The 19593-nt window shown below is 42.7% G+C and overlaps 1 protein-coding gene across 1 annotated transcript in view; it reads right to left on the reverse strand.

The window, feature by feature from the left end:
- Positions 1-19593, reverse strand: part of CNTN5 (contactin 5) — a 987470-nt gene that overhangs the window by 53748 nt on the left and 914129 nt on the right. The window contains exons 17-18 of the mRNA XM_054015603.1: positions 7126-7284; positions 6528-6677 (exon numbers count right to left, since the gene is read on the reverse strand). Coding sequence (XP_053871578.1) covers positions 6528-6677; positions 7126-7284 — 309 coding nt within the window. The remainder of the gene's footprint in view (positions 1-6527; positions 6678-7125; positions 7285-19593) is intronic.

Below are 19593 nucleotides of genomic sequence, written 5' to 3' on the forward strand. Positions count from 1 at the left end.
CTCATAAGCCCAGAGGCAGCCTGCCTGCCATAAATGTGGAGTGCATCGAATGTCCTCACAGATTAAGTGGGCAGCTCTGCTCATCAATGGGCAGAGAGGCTGGAGCCATATCTTTTTAAAAAGAATTAAATTTCCTTCCACACACATTTTCTTGAAGGATTCGGATCTTCCAGTAAAACACGAGACCTTCTGAGGTTCCATTTGTTCCAAGGTCTTTCCATCTAGGATTTTCAGGTAAAAAAATAGAAAATAAATGATTCTGATTTGGGAAAGAAGAGGACAGGATGCTGTGGGAAAGCATGTATGGGAGTAAACAGGGGACTGACTGTGGCCAGTTCTTCCAGCCTTCCTGGCTTTGATAACTGCCTCTAGGAAAACCATCTTGAAGTTCAGGTTCTTAATGGACAGTCTCAAAGGTTGGATCTAGTTAATTTCAGAAGGACAAAGTTCAGGGTCCAAGGAACAAGCGGTACCTGTTTGGAGAGTAGTGGAAGGTCACCGCCTGCATGAGCCAAGACACAAGAGGTGAAGCTACCACTGTCTTTAGTATAGGAAATCGATCTTGACCCATCTACCTGAACTGCACCTTGCTGTGCATCAAGAGGAAAAATAAATACTCACCCTCCAGAGTAAGAGAAGGAGATACCAGCTATACAGGAAAGGACACGTGGCATGACTTTTTGATGTGAACTAGTCTCTAAGTAGGTTTATCTCATTGTTTAGTAACCTGCTGGAAAATTTCTAATTTAAGAGATTACTCCCATAAGGGAATTTTGGATAGGTTCAGGCAGACTGCCTAATGGTCCAGAATCTGAAGGGCTTTTATGGAGAAAATTCAGGAAGGTGGAGTCTCCTAGCAGGCTCAGACATTATGTGGCACCCTTACATTTTCAGGAATCTGGACTGGTCACATGCTTCTGCAGTCACCAGTTGCTGAAGTGTCCTGCAGTAAAACTGGGCCCAAGGAATCTGTCTGTAAAAAGATGCCCTTTGCCCTGGAGAGATAGGACCAGAAACTAAAGGGCAGAGCAATCTCACTAGTCCACAGCTAGCAGAGTGAATCTGTGGATTCCATTTTGAAGTTATGAGTTTCACGTCAGCTCAAATAAAGGGCTGATTCCTCCTCTCTTGGGAGCCAAGAAGCACCTGGAGAAAGTCCTGGAAAATGCTATGCATTTGGGGTGTCAGAGTATTTGCAGGGAATGAGCTCTCCAGGCCTAGGAAACGTAGGGCCATGTGCATGTGTTGACTACTCTTCTGGGAAGTGAGGGAGTCTGAGAAACTCAAGATAATATCTCTGGAGACTACGGAAATAGCCCAAGGATTGAAGAAAATAGCTTCACAATGTGCTGAAAAAAATGTGAAGGCTGTGGGGAAAAAAGGGCCGAAAACACTAGGTCTCCCATGGAAAAATGCTAGGGCAAGACGTACAACAAATTAGTTTTCTTTTTGCTGTGCCTCTTTGATGTTTCCTTCTCTGTTTGTTCCATGTTTCTTGATGACAAAAATCAAAACCTCACTCCAGAGGAGAGACAAACTGGCAGCCAGACACAATCAGAGAGGTTGCCTCCCGTGTATTATTATGAGCTAGAAATCAAATGGGAGATGTGGACGAAGGAGCCCAAAAAGGTTATGAAAATACTTTATAGTAATTGGTCACAGTCTGTATGTCAGAACAGACAAGGAGAAGGAACACAGGTCCTGTACAATCACAGACGAACATTGTCCATCATTTCCTATACCAGAAACCATCCCAGCAATTCAACCAGGTGGCTGTTTGTACTGTGAAATGGCATTCCCTTCATTCTGTCTCCTTTCGCGATACATAGGACCCTTGTACCTGAGGCTAAAGGACATTTAAAAGGCACTACCAAACATACTTTGTATAGCTGCTGGGGCTATTTTTTTTTATTTAGATTTTCCCAATTGTGTTGAGAGAACACTTCAATTTACTAAGCATTGTTGAAAAGATGTGTGTTGACTAAAATCAATAAAAAACATAATATGAAAATGTATAAAAATAGAAAATGGTGTGTTGAAAATAATAAGATGGAAAGTCCTCCTTTAATTAAACAGAATTAATGTTAAAACACAAAGTAGGGTGGAAGAAAATTAAAGAAAAATGAGAAATAATGAAGGAATTTAGAAGTTTTCTGTTCAAAATGTTAAGGTGCAGTTTTCAGTTAAAGACTCATTGATTATACCCTGCTGCCCGCCACTTCCTGCAGCTGCCATTGTCCAGGAACGGTGAACGGTGGCCACTGGGAGCTGCGAGCGGCCATGCCTGAGGACGGTCAATATTAGCAAAATGTCTCACGGCCCGTAATCAGATTACCCCGATGGGCCGCATGCAGCCCGCGGGCCGCAAGTTGCCTACCACTGGTCTAAACAGTCTATCTAAACAAACAAGAATCAAGTCTTCTTTATGCCTGCGCGTCATAACTGTAATCACATATCCATAACCTGAATCTTTCCTCACCCCCTTCCTTCCTGAGATAATTATACTTGTCCTCCAAATCCATCATTTAAGACTGAATCCTGCAACTGGATCTACTGGCATGGACTTCATGTAGAATCCAGTCTCAAGATTGTGGCTTTTGAGTGTAAGCAGAGGCCCATATTTTTCTGTGAAGCATGGAGAAACCTGAAGCCCTATAAAATTATGAATAATGTGTAAGTTTGCTACTACTGACATCTGTGTCAGTTTTCCATAAACATAGTTCATTAAGTTATCAGTAGGAGTAAACATTTTAAAACTCTTTCGATATTTTAACAAATTGGAAAGCCATCCCTTGTTGCAATAAAAATAATCTTCCTTTTTTCCTCTTTTTTTTAAAAGCCCAACAAACAGACAAACAACTGGATAATGTTTTCACTAATGAGAAGGAGGCAGTGGCAACTGATTTCTGGTTCACTAGGCTGTCCTTAACACATACATTAAATGACAATTTCACCATTTACTTCAGCTTGTTCCAAAGCCACAAGTTGATTTATTGACATTTGTATGGGATTTAACATGCCATGCTCCAAAACACACACTTAAAACTAGAACAATTCTGTAGTTAAAAATGTTATAGGGAAAGAAAGAGAGCATCAAACTGGGGATGGGAGGATGTTAAAAAAATCATGTAGAATGACCCTATTTAAGTTCATTAATCACAAAGTTTTCATTCAACAGCAAATACAAATGTATTTACCTGCAGCCTGGTTTGATCCTGGGCACTTCAGCATCTAAACACACATCTCTACCACTTAAGTTAAAAAAGAAGTAGTAGGCTGTCATCATTTATGTGTACCAGCCACTAGACAGGGACACAACACATACTATACACATGTGTCATCCAGTCCCAATATTTTTCCTCTACTTATTGTTATGTGTTATTGATTGAAATCTCACAGCTAAAACCAAGAAAAAGAAAAAAATGGTGGAGATGGGGAGGACTTTTCATCAGGGTTATAGGGAAATGAATTAGAAAATGCAACTTTTGTTTGGCAAACAACTGAAAAGAAATGAAATAAAACAACCCCCACACACAACATGACTGCAATCTACAGCATTAAATTTTCAAAACCCAGATGGTGAGAAAAATACTCATTCACGGCCTAAAATACATCTGGTCCATTAAAACACAGAACCATCCTTTTAAACACAGGATATGCATTCATAAATCTGCGCGAATATAAGCTTTTGGATGCAGCCTATTACCTGAGATAAGCTTCTCTTGGAATGTCTGTGTCCTCTCTGATTTGTATCACCTACCTAACCAGAGAAGTAGTTAGAACATTTGGGTTCAACAGAATTAGTAATACCAGCCCTACATACGGTACAAAACCAGGGAAAGCATAAGGCTGATGGTAAAAGCTTTTCCAAACACTATTTTAAATGAGAGTAGGTCATGTATTTTTCATATCGTTTTCCTTCTCTCCCTTCGGACTGTAATGGAGCAAAGTATGAAGCATATGGAGCTCCTGCTTAAAAATAAAAGGAGAGGGGTACTGTGTGACTAAAAACAGAGTGAACAAGGCACAGAAGTCTGATAAAATGTATCCTTTGGCAGGAAGGAATGAAAATCCATCGACCCTGCATGCAGTTCTATGACTGTACAGTGAAACCTATTTTTAAAACATCAACAAAGCGGCTATTTAAAATAGAAAAAAAATAAAATGTTCTTTATTATGACTACAGATAATATATATATATATATATATATATAAATCAGTCTAACTGCATCTATCATGACTGTTTTAAGAATGACTGTTTATGTGTGGTTTCTATTGCAAGAGTGGGTGGGTGAGGTTCTGCGGCCTGCAACGTGCAGGAGGTCAGACTAGATAAGTGATGGGCAACCTGTGGCCTGCGGGCCGCACGTAGCCCATCAGGGTAATCCACTGGCGAGCAGTGAGACAGTTTGTTTACACTGACCATCCGCATGCATGGCTGCCCGCAGCTCCCAGTGGCCACAGTTCGCTGTTCCCGGCCAATGGGAGCTGCGGGCAGCCATGCCTGCAGATGGTCAATGTAAACAAACTGTCTCGCGGCCCACCGGCGGATTACCTGACAGGCCACATGCAGCCCGCGGGCCGCAGGTTGCCCACCACTGGACTAGATGATCACAATGGTCCCTTCTGACCTTAACGTCTATGAGGCGATGAGTCCACAGACCAGTGGACTATGGCTCTAATGCACATAATTAACAAAGCTCAAAGGCTGACCCTATGAATGATCCCAGAACTATGAATGCAGATAGACTATGGCATTACCACTTGCAATCCTTACAATCTCCTCTCATGAAAAGATAGAAAACAGAACGAGGCATGACTAACCTATTCATCTAATTATACCTATACGCAAATGATAAAACTGTAAGGCCAGCAGATGCCAGTTGTAGGCAGGGACAGAACCATGGACTTCTGGAGCTTACTGCATGATCCTCTACTACATGAGCTAAAAGCCCCATAGCTCTTAGCCAAGGCTGTTGCAGACTCATCAGTCTCTACATGATCTAGGTGCCACTCAAGGGGGACAGAGCACCACACCAGCAGGCATGGGTTACAAAAGCATGGCTGGTTTCATTTAAGCTTGAAAACAACTACTCTATATGATTAACAGCCTACTTACAAGTCACTTAACTAGGGTTACCAGATAGCAGCTGTGAAAAAACGGGACAGGGGATGGGGGGTAATAGGTGCCTATATAAGAAAAAGTCCCCAAAAACTGGACTGTCCCTTTAAAAATGCGACATCTGGTCACCCTACACTTAATGGAAAACAAAACAACCAGAAGTGATGTAAATAGTGGCAGGGAAAATCCTCAAGTGTTCAGAAGTTGAGATCCACTTGGATGCTTACTCCCAACCCCATCTCTGCCTCCCACCCTTCTCCCTAAACACATCCCCTCTCCCAATTTGTCCCTCCATCTAAATAGTTCAAAATAAGCTTCCCTCATGTTCCTTTTCTGCCACACACAACTTGTTTCTCCATCCCCCTAGTCTCTCTATAAATTGCACTTAACCTCCCAAAGTTTTGGACATTTGCATTTCCAAAGGTCTGAATAATGTATTGATTATATGGATAGTGTTTTTTGCTAAAGAGAATATTCTCAAAACTGAGGCAGTAGCAACTGGTTTCTGGTTCACCATGCTGTCTTTAACAGGTGCACTAAATGACAAATTCACCATTTACTTCAACTTTGCCCAAAGCTCTTAATTGGTTTATTGACATTGCATGCCACAACCAGGAATGTTCTGGGTCTTCCCCAGAGGCACACACACAATTTACTCTGGTATACAAGGAAATATCCAGAATGCACTGGATTGGAATACAGCAGCAGTGGATCCACTGGACACAGTAGAGGACTAGTAGGATTTCACTGGACTTTCAAAACAATGGAACTTGTGAAGGATTTATAGTGAAGAAAAGGGGACAGAGAGGGACTGCGTGACAGAAAGTCCTGGGAAGAGGAAAGAATAATGGGCATGTATGAGTCTGCAGTAGAATGATCTGTGATCCTGTTCATAAACCAGAAGAGTGTCCTGGGAGATCACGGATCAAGAAGGGTCTGGAGCTGCAGGTTAGAGGCAGGGCCACCCAGAGGATTCAGGGGACCTGGGGCAAAGCAATTTTGGGGACCCCTTCCATAAAAAAAGTTGCAATATTATATAATACTATATTTCTTATGGGGGCCCCTGCAGGGCCCCGGGGCCTCGGGCAAATTGCCCCACTTGCCCCCCTCCCCCCGCCCCCGGGTGGCCCTGGTTAGAGAACAGCGAGCTGTATAAAGCAGATGACACAGTGTAATAGCCTAACACTTGAAGAAGGTAAGAGAGGGCTGGGCATCTTATTTGAAGTTTTCCCAAACTAAAAAATAATTTAGTTTTGAATGAACAAGCTCTCCCATTGGGAAAAAAATATTACACTAGATTAGTGGTGACTGCCAACAGAGACGTCTGCAAGATGCTATAGAAAGATAAATGTCCTTATTCCTGATGGTTCCTGCAGAATAAACTTGTGGCTTTCAAAGTTCTTACCTGCTTCACTGGTTCTGATCACTCGAGATGGTGCACTTGGATCCCCAGTCCCGATTTTGTTGGTTGCTACAACTCTGAATTCATATTCCACCCATGGGTTCAGTTCTACTGCCACAGCAGATTCCATATCACCACTTATGTTCTCTGGAACTGTAGAGATCAAAGACAATGTGTAAATCATTAACTCACCTGAAACTTATGTGTAATATGCCAGTGGTGTGTGGAACTGAATTTTACAATATTAAAGATCACTGGAGGTAGTGGAAATCAATTGCTCAATACTCATCAGTTATATAGATAAAAGTTTATTTAATGCTTCTGAAAGATGACCGATTAACTATTCGGAGACAGAAATCTTCTCTTTATCCACAGCTACAGCAGGGACAGCCACACTGCAGGTATGTTGTTAAGTGACATCCAAATGCACATTTAAATTTGGACCTTTTACTTTTTATCTTCTTTTATAATCTTATTATAATCTTTTTTATCTTTTATTTTCATCACCATCCTCTGCAACTGGTGTAGGTGGCTCCTATTCTCTTGAGCCAGGAGTTTTGAACTCAGCCTACTCATATTATGTTAAAAATCTTTCTCTCACCTGTTTTTACAGTCTGCCAACCAAGTGAAAATGGGCTACGTGCTTGTAAGTTGTATGTGGAGATAGGGCTGTGGTTGTCTGCCCCAGGACTCCAGGAGAGCGTCGCCGTGGTTTCTGTAATTTCCTCAACTATCACTATTCCTGGGGGACCAGGAGGACCTAGAAATAAGGTGGAAGAATAAAAAGAACTGCACTGTCATGCCAATTCAGCAGCACTAATACAGGATACATGTGTTTCCATAACAACATGATGCAGTTCAGTATTCATGAAATACATAGTTAAGATGCATATCACTGAAGTGGTTGATTTCTATGATTTCTGATGACAAATTATGATTATTTCTATTTTTGTAATGCTTCATGAGGGAGAAGCAATTAACATGTCAGAGTGATAGCTGTGGAATTAGAAATAGAAACAGGAATTAAAAAAAACATCACCAATTACTTTATTCTTTAAGTTTTTTAAAACCTAAGATAAATACAAATAAAATAGCAACCTTTAAGAAGTATCTAAGGTTAAACTAAACAGCCATATGTTCTTTTCTCCCTTATAACAGCCTTGCACCATCTACTCGCAGTCTTTCTTGCTCTGCTTCATCAGAACTCAAGTCCTGATCCAGCAGTTGGATCTATGTGGGCAAACCCTTATGTGCATTAGGAGTCCCATTTAAGTCAATACACAGATCCTGTTGCTGAAGGAAGACTCAGACTGTAAACTCTTCAAGGTAGCAATGATGCCTTAAAAGGCCACAACATGCCATGTGCTGTAAAAGTATTAAATAATAATTATATGAAATTAATAAATATAAAGCAAATTTAGGATGTTGTAGAGGCAAACACCACAGTTTGTTGATATGACAAATGAACCATGTTCAAAGGAAAACTAAGGTCAATAGGTGTCTTGAAAACCACTAAATTTTGATAATCACCAAATCAAGAATTCAATATATATACTGTCTCACACATTCAATCATTTCCTGCATCATTTAATAGCTTGTTTGAATGTTTTTTGTTTTTCATTTAAGCTAATATTCCAAAGGATATTGTTTGTTACAGGATCCAGGAAAAAAAAACCCAAACAACAAAATTGCTTTTCATCTCCTGAGAAGTGAAAAATATTATTTTACTGTACTCAGCTGCAGACAATCATAATGAATTATTTTTTATTTGCATATGTTAACTGATTAATTAAGATTGCTAACAGAGATGAGTCAGAACCAAAAACATGGATATGAACACTCCCCGTCTTCTCCAGACCTCAGTATTACTGGACTCTGAGACCATATTAACTACCATACTGGATCAGTATTCTCTCTCCAGCAGTGGTGAGAAGCAGATTCCTCGGAGGAAGGGGTATGAACCCCACAGTAAGGTTAGGTTTAGTATGCAGGTTCTGGGTGGTGGTGGTGGTCTGTGATACACAGGTCAGACTAGATGATCTGGTGGTCCCTTTTGCCTTAAACTCTATGACTCTCTGAGTATGCAAATGTGGAATAATCTGACCCCAACATAAATCTTATCATGGTCTTTTATAATTAGAGATTGGCTTAAACCCTGAAGCACCAGGTTTGATTCCTGCAGAAGATTTTCTCATGATTATGACATCTGTATATTCTTGATATCGATATAAATATCTTTCTGAATCTTAAATTCTTGGTTTCAACAATTTCCACAGTTTAATTACATGTTGTATGCAAAGGCATTTCCTTCTATTGGTTTTGAATTTCCCACCTTTTAATTTCATTGAATGTAAAACAAAGTAACTTATGTTATAACCAGTCTTGTGCCAAGATTTTCTATCAGTATGTATGTAATCATAAGTATATATTGGCTTCTTTTGGCCCTTCAGATGGCAATAATGAACCCATGCTCTCCTTCTAGGGAGACAAGATGGCAGCAAGAGTGTCCCTAAGTACTTACCCCAGCAGCTGGGCATGTATCTGCTTAAGTGGGCAGGACCCACTGCACTCTTCTCCTGCCACACACAGAGTCCCCTGCTGGGCTGCTGTTGATCTTGGCGTTAACACCCATTGAGATGAATGGGGTGCGTCCACCCCCTTCCCCAGAAATTGCTTTAATCTATTTGCAGACTCAGGCAGACATCATTTTAGAGTTTACCTTGCAACCACCCTGGTGAGAAACTTTTTATTTTTAATAAATGCTCCAATTTTAATGTAATCCTGTGACTCCAGAAGCTGAAGCTCTGGGCACAGTATTATAGTGCCTATGCCCTAATCTTAAGCAACATTACAGGTCCTTTGTGATACCATTTTCCCTAAAGACTTCATATCTTTATGGAGAGAGTGAGTTTCCAACCACCGTATTATAGTAATAACATGATTTTCTTTACATGAAATTGGTAGAAATTTAGTTATTTCGTCAGTTAGTTAGTCAATGTCACATGTTAAATTCTCAATACATTTTGTTGCCTGAGTTCTCTTACGGTTTCAATACCTTCTAAATCATTCATAGTCATGACGATGTCTCCTTAAACTTTCTGGGGTGTGTAGTCTCACACTGTCTGCAGGAGGACTTTAAAAAGCATTTTCATTTCCAACATCAGGCACTTTTGAAAGGGGATTAATAAGGGACAAAAGCTTTGGTGATGACAAATGGATGACAGCCCAAGACCTGAGTGCCATGCAGATGTTACTCATTTTGTGGAAATGCCATTACATTTTATGCTCAGCTGTAATCATTTATAGCGTCAGCCAGATGGTTAAGTTTAAGATGCTTTTCACCCAAGGGTTGTATTATTGTTCAGGATTTCTAAAACATTTTATTAAATTTAAAAATAGTTAATTTAGGGGAAAAAAGCAAGTCTGCTCATATGCTCCTCTCTAAACTCTGCTCAGAAAGTGACTAGACATAAGTGCAATATGGTTGCATCTTTGTAGGGAAGCTTGCTTGGTGTGGAACATTCACTTATGCAGCTCCAGAATCAATAGAAACCCAGCATAAAGGACTTTGGTGGATTATCTTCTGGCAAAGCAACTCCTCCGTTTAGTTAAGGAACTTTCTTTTATTTTAGGGCAAAAGAGATTGTATTTTGGAAAACTTGTTATGAGGTTTTTTTTTTTTTTTTTTTAACTTTAGGAATTGTTCTGTCCATCATCGAGCGAGGTTCTTTAGAGTTCCTACTGTTGTCTGCTGTTAATATGGGATTTCTTGAAATGACATTACCAATCGCAGTGTCTTAGTAGTCCTGTTAAGCATTGCTCTTTCCATCGAATCCCTAGACAAAACCTGCTTTTCCGCTATGTAGTGAAAGGAAACAACAAATTAATTTCTCATAGCCTGTATTTTACTAAAGGCTGCTCTGCATAATTCTTATCTCCTGCAAGGGTAAATCGAGGCTACTCATAACTTCTACCACTATCTCATTTTATTGCTCTTATTGTTAATAAAATACACTAAAATAACACCAAACATTTACATGGTATTTACTATGTCCTTTTCCTGAAGACCTTGCAGCCTAGGCTGGACAAAACAAACAGAAACAAAACACAGGGCAATGGTTCGGTAAAGGAAAATTGTGGAGAATATGGTCGGAAATATTCCTAGGCAGAAGCGGGCTTTCAGGAGGGATTTGAAGGAACAGATCTTTAGGTAGTAAAGAGGAAGGACAAGAATCTGACTTAGAAGAGCAAGACTAGTAAAGGGAGACAGCATGAAATAAGGTAAAGTCAAAGCAGGGGTGGGGGAGATGAAGGTACCAGTAAGTAAAGAGTAATGGGAGCACCAACAGGACCCAGAAGAGGATGGAGGGTAATGAGAATAGAAATTGCAGGGGAGATCAGATTCTGTAGAGTTTTGAAGGTGAGAATAAGGAGCTTGACAGGAGACAGGTAGCTAATGGTGGGATTCCAAAAGAGTGCTGATATGCTTCAGAGGATCCTGACAGGAAGAGGAATTTAGCTCCAGCATTTTGTTTAGACTAATGGGAGAGGTGAAATCAGGGAGAGAAGAGAAGAGCAAAGTGTACAGTAAATCCAGCTGAACAATGACCAAGTCTTGTTGCATAGTGGGGAACTTGGGAATTGGGCTGTTTCAAACCTGCCAATGCCCCTGGTGGGCCTGCAGTTTAAGCCTGGGAGGTAAAAAGGGTTGTTAGTGAGTTTACATGTGCTTCTGTCTCATCAACAGCATTATTTCCAACTCTCTCTCCTCACACAGTACTATTTCAAGATCAAGAGATATTGAGCTACTACGCACATGTCTAAGCTTTGGAACTGAAGACCCTCATTTATTAGGCAAAGGTGGTAACCTCCTCTGAGTTGAAGTTGCAACACAAAGTGCTGTTTTAGCCTCATTCTATTATTTTGGTTTGGAAAATTGGTTTGGCCTGAAAATTGCCAGATTTATTCTGAAGACAACGTAGAAATTGGGAGACGAAAAGCCACAAAACTATTGTTAACAATTAGCCTGCTTTGTAATTTTAATGTTTATCTAGTTTTTCCATCTCCCTCCAGCTCAGAAATGGCTTATCACTACTCCTTCAAATCTTCCATAAAGTAAAAGCTCGTTATAAAGTCACAAATCAGCTATATTTGAAGAAAACCCGTAGTAATAAAACAAAGTTAATTATTTTTGCTCTATATAGTTCTAGATCTTTCTCCTATTTTAGTCAATGGGAGGCTTTTTGTGTCACTGAATTCAGTGTGCACTGGATTGGGCACTGTGGATGCAATTCACCAGAGTGCTGAGGATCAGAACAAAGCCACTAACTTCCAAATTAAACCCTTAGAGCAGGTGTTAATCAGTGCATATGCCTTGTTCTGCTCCTTTTGCCTGGGTGAACTTCATCATACATTTTTCAAGAAGCATGCCCTCTACTGTACAGTGGCAGCTTAGACAAAACATAAGGATGTTTGTTTAGCTGATAGCTCACAAGGACCTTCCCTCCTTTACTGCATATGGAATACGCTTGTGTTTTTAGAGCCAGATGTCCCAATTTTTTGTCCTGGTTCTATAAGTGTGAGCCATTTATTAATGAGACACAGTAGTCTCCTATGGTTAAAGTTGTAACCAGAGTCTCCTTCTAAAGCACATTTTGACTCATCTTGTAATTACCACATCATTTGCAAGATCCAAGCCCTTTAAACCAAGGAAACAAATGATTAAGGACCTAATAAATGTTAATGTGCCTACAGAATGCTCTAGACTTCTGAAACACTATGCTGGGGTGTGGCCTATAGGCAACACTTTTTAAAATAAAATTAACTGTTTTTTTCATTTTCCACAACTTACTGGGAAGGAATCATTTGTGCTAGATGCTGGGTTGTCTTGGCCCCCTTTTTCTGAAATGTAGATATGAGTTGGAAGCAGGTGGATTTAAAGGAGTTGGAAACAAAGGCATGTGGACAAGCCTTCTGGTCTAGTAGAGGTACATGGTACTCTCTTAACAGGCAAGATCAGCACCCTGGGAAAAGTTATGGTTTTTGAGTTTATAGCAAGATGGATTGAAATTCCTAATTACTTAGGACCGTGGTTTGGGTTTATAGGTGTCTTAATGGCCTTTACTATAGTTTGAATGTGAACTTGCTAAACTTAAATTTCTGTTACATTCAACAGCTGTAAGTTTTACTGGCAATATATGGTAATCAAGTTAACTATCAGCTCTTACATTATATACTCTCCAGGTCAGCAAGGTTCAGAGAAAACACATACAACATTACTTCTACACAAATATATTATGGAAGTGGATTTCTTGCTTAGATTGGTACTTTTACCAATGTGAAAGATGAATAGCTTTAGACTCTTTTTTATTTTTAGTCCACAAAACGTGTACTTCTAAAGCCACATTTTGTAGTCACAAAGACTTTCATCCCTTTACTCTATTGTATTTCTCTATACTCATTTTTAAGCTCTTTCAGCTTCTACATAGCCTTTTGATAATTTTACTTAGGGTAGACATATAAGCTGTGTTGACCAGATTCTGCTGAAAGCTGACTTTTTATTTCAGTAGATACAAAACCTTTTCTTCTTCTTACAAAGTATGGTTCCTGTCATGCCTATAATACTAATAATTGTTTGGTCAAACGTATTTGTAATGGATACATATATGCTAGCAAGTTTTCCATAGTGCACAAACAGTATATTTAAGTAATTCCAGGAGACTGTGCCCACAGATTTTTCTTTTCTGGGAAAGGCATGTGGTCCACATCTGTAACAAGAACAACAAAAATTATGAAGTCTGCATTATTCAAAGAGATAACAAAAATTCAGCAGCTGATTTAAAACTATTCCCCAAAATTCTTAGCATCAAAGGCTACCTAAATCCCTGAGTTGAAATCATCAATGTACCACTGGAGATAACAAGACCAAATGAATGCAGTGAATTCTCAGAAACCATGGGACTGCTCAAAAAAGGGCCGAGTGCTGGAGTGACCGATTCATGATGCTTTTCTTTGAAGTTGCTCCTAAATTTTTTTTTTGAATTTTCAGAAGCACTGAAGATGTTACTCACCTTCTGTGTCTCTATGGCTGCTCCACTGTAGGTGTATCCACGTCTCTGAGCCTCAGATTGGAGATTTTAGGCTTGCCTCGAGGCTATCTAGTGCTGCATGGGCGAACTGTCCTTAGTTCCTTCTCTACCACAGAGACTCTTATTAAGAGCTCCAAAGCAAAGGCAAAGTGGGTGGTTTGTGGAGCACCCGTAAGGACACATCTCAGAGAACCACCGTTACTGCACAAGGTGAGTAACCTCTTCTTCTTCAAGTAGTGTCCCTATAGGTACTCCACTGTAGGTGGCTCTACAGCATTAGCCCTGATGGAGGGGTGGGGCTTCGAAATCGAGTCTAGTACTGATGATAATACCATGGATCCAAACATAGCATCTGATGCTGAGTCATAGGTGACAGCACAATGTTCCACACAAGTATGAGCAGATGCCCAAGTTGCTGTTCTGCATTTTTCTGTGATGGGAATGTTTTTGATGAAGGCTACAGACTTGGAAACAGACTTGGGCCTGGTCTACACTACGACTTTAATTCGGATTTATCAGCTTTAATTCGAATTTTCCCTGCAACCGTCCACACAACGACGCTATTTATTTCGATGTAAAGGGCCCTTTAAATCGATTTCTGTACTCCACCCCGACGAGCGGAGTAGCGCCAAAATCGATTTTAACATTTCGAATTAGGGATAGTGTGGCCGCAATTCAATGGTATTGGCCTCCGGGAGCTATCCCACAGTGCACCATTGTGACCGCTCTGGACAGCAATCTAAACTCGGATGCACTGGCCAGGTAGACAGGAAAAGCCCCGCGAACATTTGAATTTCATTTCCTGTTTGCCCAGCGTGGAGAGCACAGGTGACCACAGATAGCTCATCAGCACAGGTAACCATGCAGGCTGATAATCGAAAAAGAGCACCAGCATGGACCGTGAGGGAGTTACTGGATCTGATTGCTGTATGGGGAGAGGATTCAGTGCTTGCAGAACTTCGTTCTAAAAGACGAAATGCAAAAACTTTTGAAAAAATCTCCAAGGGCATGATGGAGAGAGGCCACAATAGGGACTCTGAGCAGTGCCGCGTGAAAGTCAAGGAGCTCAGACAAGCCTATCAAAAAACAAAGGAGGCAAACGGTCGCTCCGGGTCAGAGCCGCGGACATGCCGCTTCTACGCCGAGCTGCATGCAATTCTAGGGGGGGCTGCCACCACTACCCCACCTGTGATCGTGGATTCTGGGTCGGGGATAGTCTCATCAGCGACGCCTGAGGATTTTGCCGATGGGGGAGAGGAGGAGGAGGAGGATGAGGATGAGCTTGCAGAGAGCACACAGCACTCCGTTCTCCCCAACAGCCAGGATCTTTTTCTCACCCTGACTGAGGTACCCTCCCAAGCCTCCCAAGCCAGTACCCAAGACTCTGACCCCATGGAAGGGACCTCAGGTGAGTTTACCTTTTAAAATATAAAACTTGTTTTAAAAGCAAACGGTTTTTAATGATTACTTTGCCCTGAGGACTTGGGATGCATTCGCGGTCAGTTCAGCTACTGGAAAAGTCTGTTAACGTGTCTGGGGATGGAGCGGAAATCCTCCAGGGACATCTCCATGAAGCTCTCCTGGAGGTACTCCGAAAGCCTTGCCACAAGGTTTCTGGGCAGTGCATCCTTATTCCCTCCTCCATGGTAGGACACTTGACCACGCCATGCTTGCAGCAAGTAATCTGGTATCATTGCCTGACAAAGCCTGGCAGCGTATGGTCCCGGTGCTTGCTGGCATTCAAGCAACATCCGTTCTTTATCTTGTTGTGTAATCCTCAGGAGAGTGATATCACTCCTGGTAACCTGGTTGAAATACGGGAACTTAATTAAGGGGACAGAGGTGGCCGTTCCTACTGGGCTGTTTGCCTGTGGCGGAAAATAAATCCTTCCCTGCAGTTAGCCAAGCGCAGATGGGAAATTGGCCCTGAGTTTTTCGCATTTGGCTAGCAGGGATCTTCCCTGTTACCAGCCACGCGGTGGGGGGAGGGGTACCGTGATCATCCCAGAGAATTCATGGCGGGAGGGGGGCGGCGGCGGGGGGGTGGTTAGTTTGGTGCCTGCAGGGATCTTCCCTGATACCAGCCACGAGGTGGCGGGAAGGGGTACAGCGATCATCCCAGAGAATTCATGGCGAGAGGGGGGGGTGGTTAGTTTGTTTTCTGCTGCTGCTGAATGTTAACAGAAAAACCGCAGCACTCTACAGGCTATGCTTGGTATGTGGGAAAGGAGGGCGCAGAAGCTGTAAGACAATGGCTTACCATGGCCGCATGCAAGCCGAATTCTGTTGCCCAGACCTGTGATCTCTAGCAGCAAAGCCACAGGCACTCAGCATTAAGAGGCAAAATGCGACCTTGCACAGAAATCACATGTGCTATGTAATGTGAATAGTGTTGGTCACCGTGAAAGAGTATAAGCATTGTTCTGCAAAATGTAGCTGTCATAACTATAAAGGGAAGGGTAATAGCTGTCCTGTGTACAGTACTATAAATCCCTCCTGGCCAGAGACTCCAAAATCCTTTTCCCTGTAAAGGGTTAAGAAGCTCAGGTAACCTGGCTGGCATCTGACCTAAAGGACCAATAAGGGGACAAGATACTTTCAAATCTTGGGGGGGGGAAGGCTTTTGTTTGTGTTCTTTGTTTGGGACGGTGTTCGTTCTCGGGGACTGAGAGGGACCAGACATCAATCCAGGTTCTCCACATCTTTCTAAACAAGCCTCTCCTATTTTAAACTTGTAAGTAAATAGCCAGGCAAGGCGTGTTAGTTTTCCTTTGTTTTTCTCAACTTGTAAATGTACCTTTTACTAGAGTGTTTATCTTTGTTTGCTGTACTTTGAACCTGAGACTAGAGGGGAGTCCTCTGAGCTCTTTAAGTTTGATTACCCTGTAAGGTTAATTTCCATACTGATTTTACAGAGATGATTTTTACCTTTTTCTTTAATTAAAAACCTTCTTTTTAAGAGCCTGATTGATTTTTCCTTGTTTTAGATCCAAAGGGGTTTTGGATCTTGATTCACCAGGAGTTGGTGGGAGGAAGGAGGGGAATGGTTAATTTCTCCTTGTTTTAAGATCCAAGGGGTTGGATTTGTTTTCACCAGGGATTTGGTGAAGGTTTTTCAAGGTTTCCCAGGGAGGGAATCCATTGAAAATGGTGGCAGCCGAACCAGAGCTAAGCTGGTAATTAAGCTTAGAAGTTTTTATGCAGGCCCCTACATTTGTACCCTAAAGTTCAAAGTGGGGATCTCAGTCCTGACAGTAGCTTTTTAAACAATTCTCTCTTTTTTCCCCTCTCTACAGCAGCTGCAAATTCCTCAAGCCTCCCTCCTCCATCCCGAACGTTATCACAGATAAGGCGTCGTAAGAAGAGAACGCGAGACGAGATGTTTTCTGAAATTATGGAATCCAGCCGCAGTGACAGAGCTCATCTGAATGAGTGGAAGAAAACAGTTTCAAAGTATAGGAAAGAAGCCAGTGAACGTGAGGACAGGAGGGACCAACGTGAGGACATGAGGGACCAAGTGAGGACAGGAGGAACCAACGTGAGGAGAGGAGGGACCAACGTGAGGAGAGGAGAGACGCTCGAGATGAGAGGTGGCGGCAGGAAGACCAGAGGAGGCAGGATACAACGCTGGGGCTGCTGCGTGAGCAAACAGACATGCTCCGGCGTCTGGTGGAGCTTCAGGAACAGCTGCTGGAAAATAGACTGCCGCTTCAGCCCCTGTCCCACCCTCCCCCCTCCCCATGTTCCGTATCCTCCTCACCCAGACGTGTAAGAACGCGGGGGGGAGGCTCCGTACACCTTCCCATTCCACCCCAGTAGACAGCCCAAGCAAAAGGCTGTCATTTTTTTAACCTTTTCTTTGTGGCTTTTTCCTTCCCAGCAATCCTCCTCCCAAATGCCACCCGGGTTCCCTCCCTCTTTTTCTAATCTATTAATAAAGAATAAATGATTTTTAAATGATAGTGACTTTATTTGGTTTGAAAGAAAGCTGGGGGGAGGGGGAGGGTGGGTTCCTTACAGAAAATCAGTCAATAAAGGGGGCGGGTTTTCATGAAGGAGAAACAAACAGATATTTCACACTGTAGCCTGGCCAGTCATGAAACTGGTTTTTAAAGCTTCTCTGATGCACAGCGCTTCCTGGTGTGCTCTTCTAATCGCCCTGGTGTCTGGCTGCGCGTAATCAGCAGCCAGGCGATTTGCCTCTGCCTCCCACCGCGCCATAAAGGTCTCCCCCTTACTTTCACAGAGATTGTGGAGCACACAGCAAGCAGAAATAACAATGGGGAGATTTCTTTGGCTGAGGTCAGAGCGAGTCAATAATGATCGCCAGCGACCTTTTAAACGGCCAAATGCACATTCTACCACCATTCTGCACTTGCTTAGCCTGTAGTTAAACAGCTCCTGACTCCTGTCCAGGCTGCCTGTGTACGGCTTCATGAGCCATGGCATTAAGGGGTAGGCTGGGTCCCCAAGAATAACTATTGGCATTTCAACATCCCCAACGGTTATTTTCTGGTCCGGAAAGTAAGTCCCTTGCTGCAGCCCTTTAAACAGAGTAGTGTTCCTGAAGACGCGAGCGTCATGAACCCTTCCCGCCCAGCCCGCGTTGATGTTGGTGAAACGTCCCTTGTGATCCACAAGTGCTTGCAGCACCATTGAAAAGTACCCCTTGCGGTTTATGTACTCGGTGGCTTGGTGCTCTGGTGCCAAGATAGGGATATGGGTTCCGTCTATCGCCCCACCACAGTTAGGGAATCCCATTGCAGCAAAACCATCCACTATAGCCTGCACATTTCCCAGAGTCACTAACTTTCGTAGCAGCACCTGAGTGATTGCTTTGGCTACTTGCATCACAGCAGCCCCCACAGTAGATTTGCCCACTCCAAATTGATTCCCGACTGACCGGTAGCTGTCTGGCGTTGCAAGCTTCCACAGGGCTATCGCCACGCGCTTCTCAACTGTGAGGGCTGCTCTCATCTTGGTATTCTGGCGTTTCAGGGCAGGGGACAGCAAGTCACAAAGTTCCATGAAAGTGCCCTTACGCATGCGAAAGTTCCGCAGCCACTGGGAATCGTCCCAGACCTGCAACACTATGCGGTCCCACCAGTCTGTGCTTGTTTCCCTTGCCCAGAATCGGCGTTCCATGGATAGAATCTGCCCCATTAACAACATGATCTCCAAAGCACCGGGGCCCGTGGTTTCACAGAATTCTGTATCCGTGTCCGTGTCCATGTCCATGTCAATGTTCTCATCATGCTTGTCACTGCGCTGCTGCCGCCGCTGCCTCCTCGCCTCGTTTTTCTGGTCCTGGCTGAGCATAAACTCCACGAGAACGCGCGAGGTGTTTACAATGTTCATGACTGCTGTCTTGAGCTCAGCGGGCTCCATGCTTGCCGTGGTATGGAGTCTGCAGTGTTCACCCACCCAGGAAAAAAGGCGCGAAAATGGTTGTCTGCCGTCCGTTGCTTTCATGCAGGGAGGGAGGAGGGAGGGAGGAGGTGAGGCTGTACCCAGAACCACCTGCGACCATGTTCTTTGTCCCATCAGGCACTAGGATCTTAACCCACAATCCCAATGGGCGCGGGAGACTGCGGGAACTATGGGATAGCTACCCACAGTGCAACAGTGCAGAAATCGACGCTAGCCCCGGTACTTGGACGCACACCACCGAATTAATGTGCTTAGTGTGGCCGCATACATTTCGACTTTATACAACCTGTTTTTCAAATCCGAATTATATAAATTCGGATTAATCCCGTAGTGTAGACATACCCTTGGAAACAGATCAGAACTCCAACTGAACTCCAGATGGAGGTTGAAGATTGTGGGTACTATAGTAATAGGTAATGCAGTTTGATATCTATCTAGAGCATCTTTGTTTCGAGACTGAGGATACTTTAGACCTCTCTGCAATTGAAAGCAATAGTTTAGAAGATTTTCTGAAAATGTTTGTTCTATACAAATGGAATGCCAAAGCTCTC

This window comes from Malaclemys terrapin, chromosome 1 (assembly GCF_027887155.1).
Source record: "Malaclemys terrapin pileata isolate rMalTer1 chromosome 1, rMalTer1.hap1, whole genome shotgun sequence".
NCBI lineage: Eukaryota > Metazoa > Chordata > Testudines > Emydidae > Malaclemys > Malaclemys terrapin.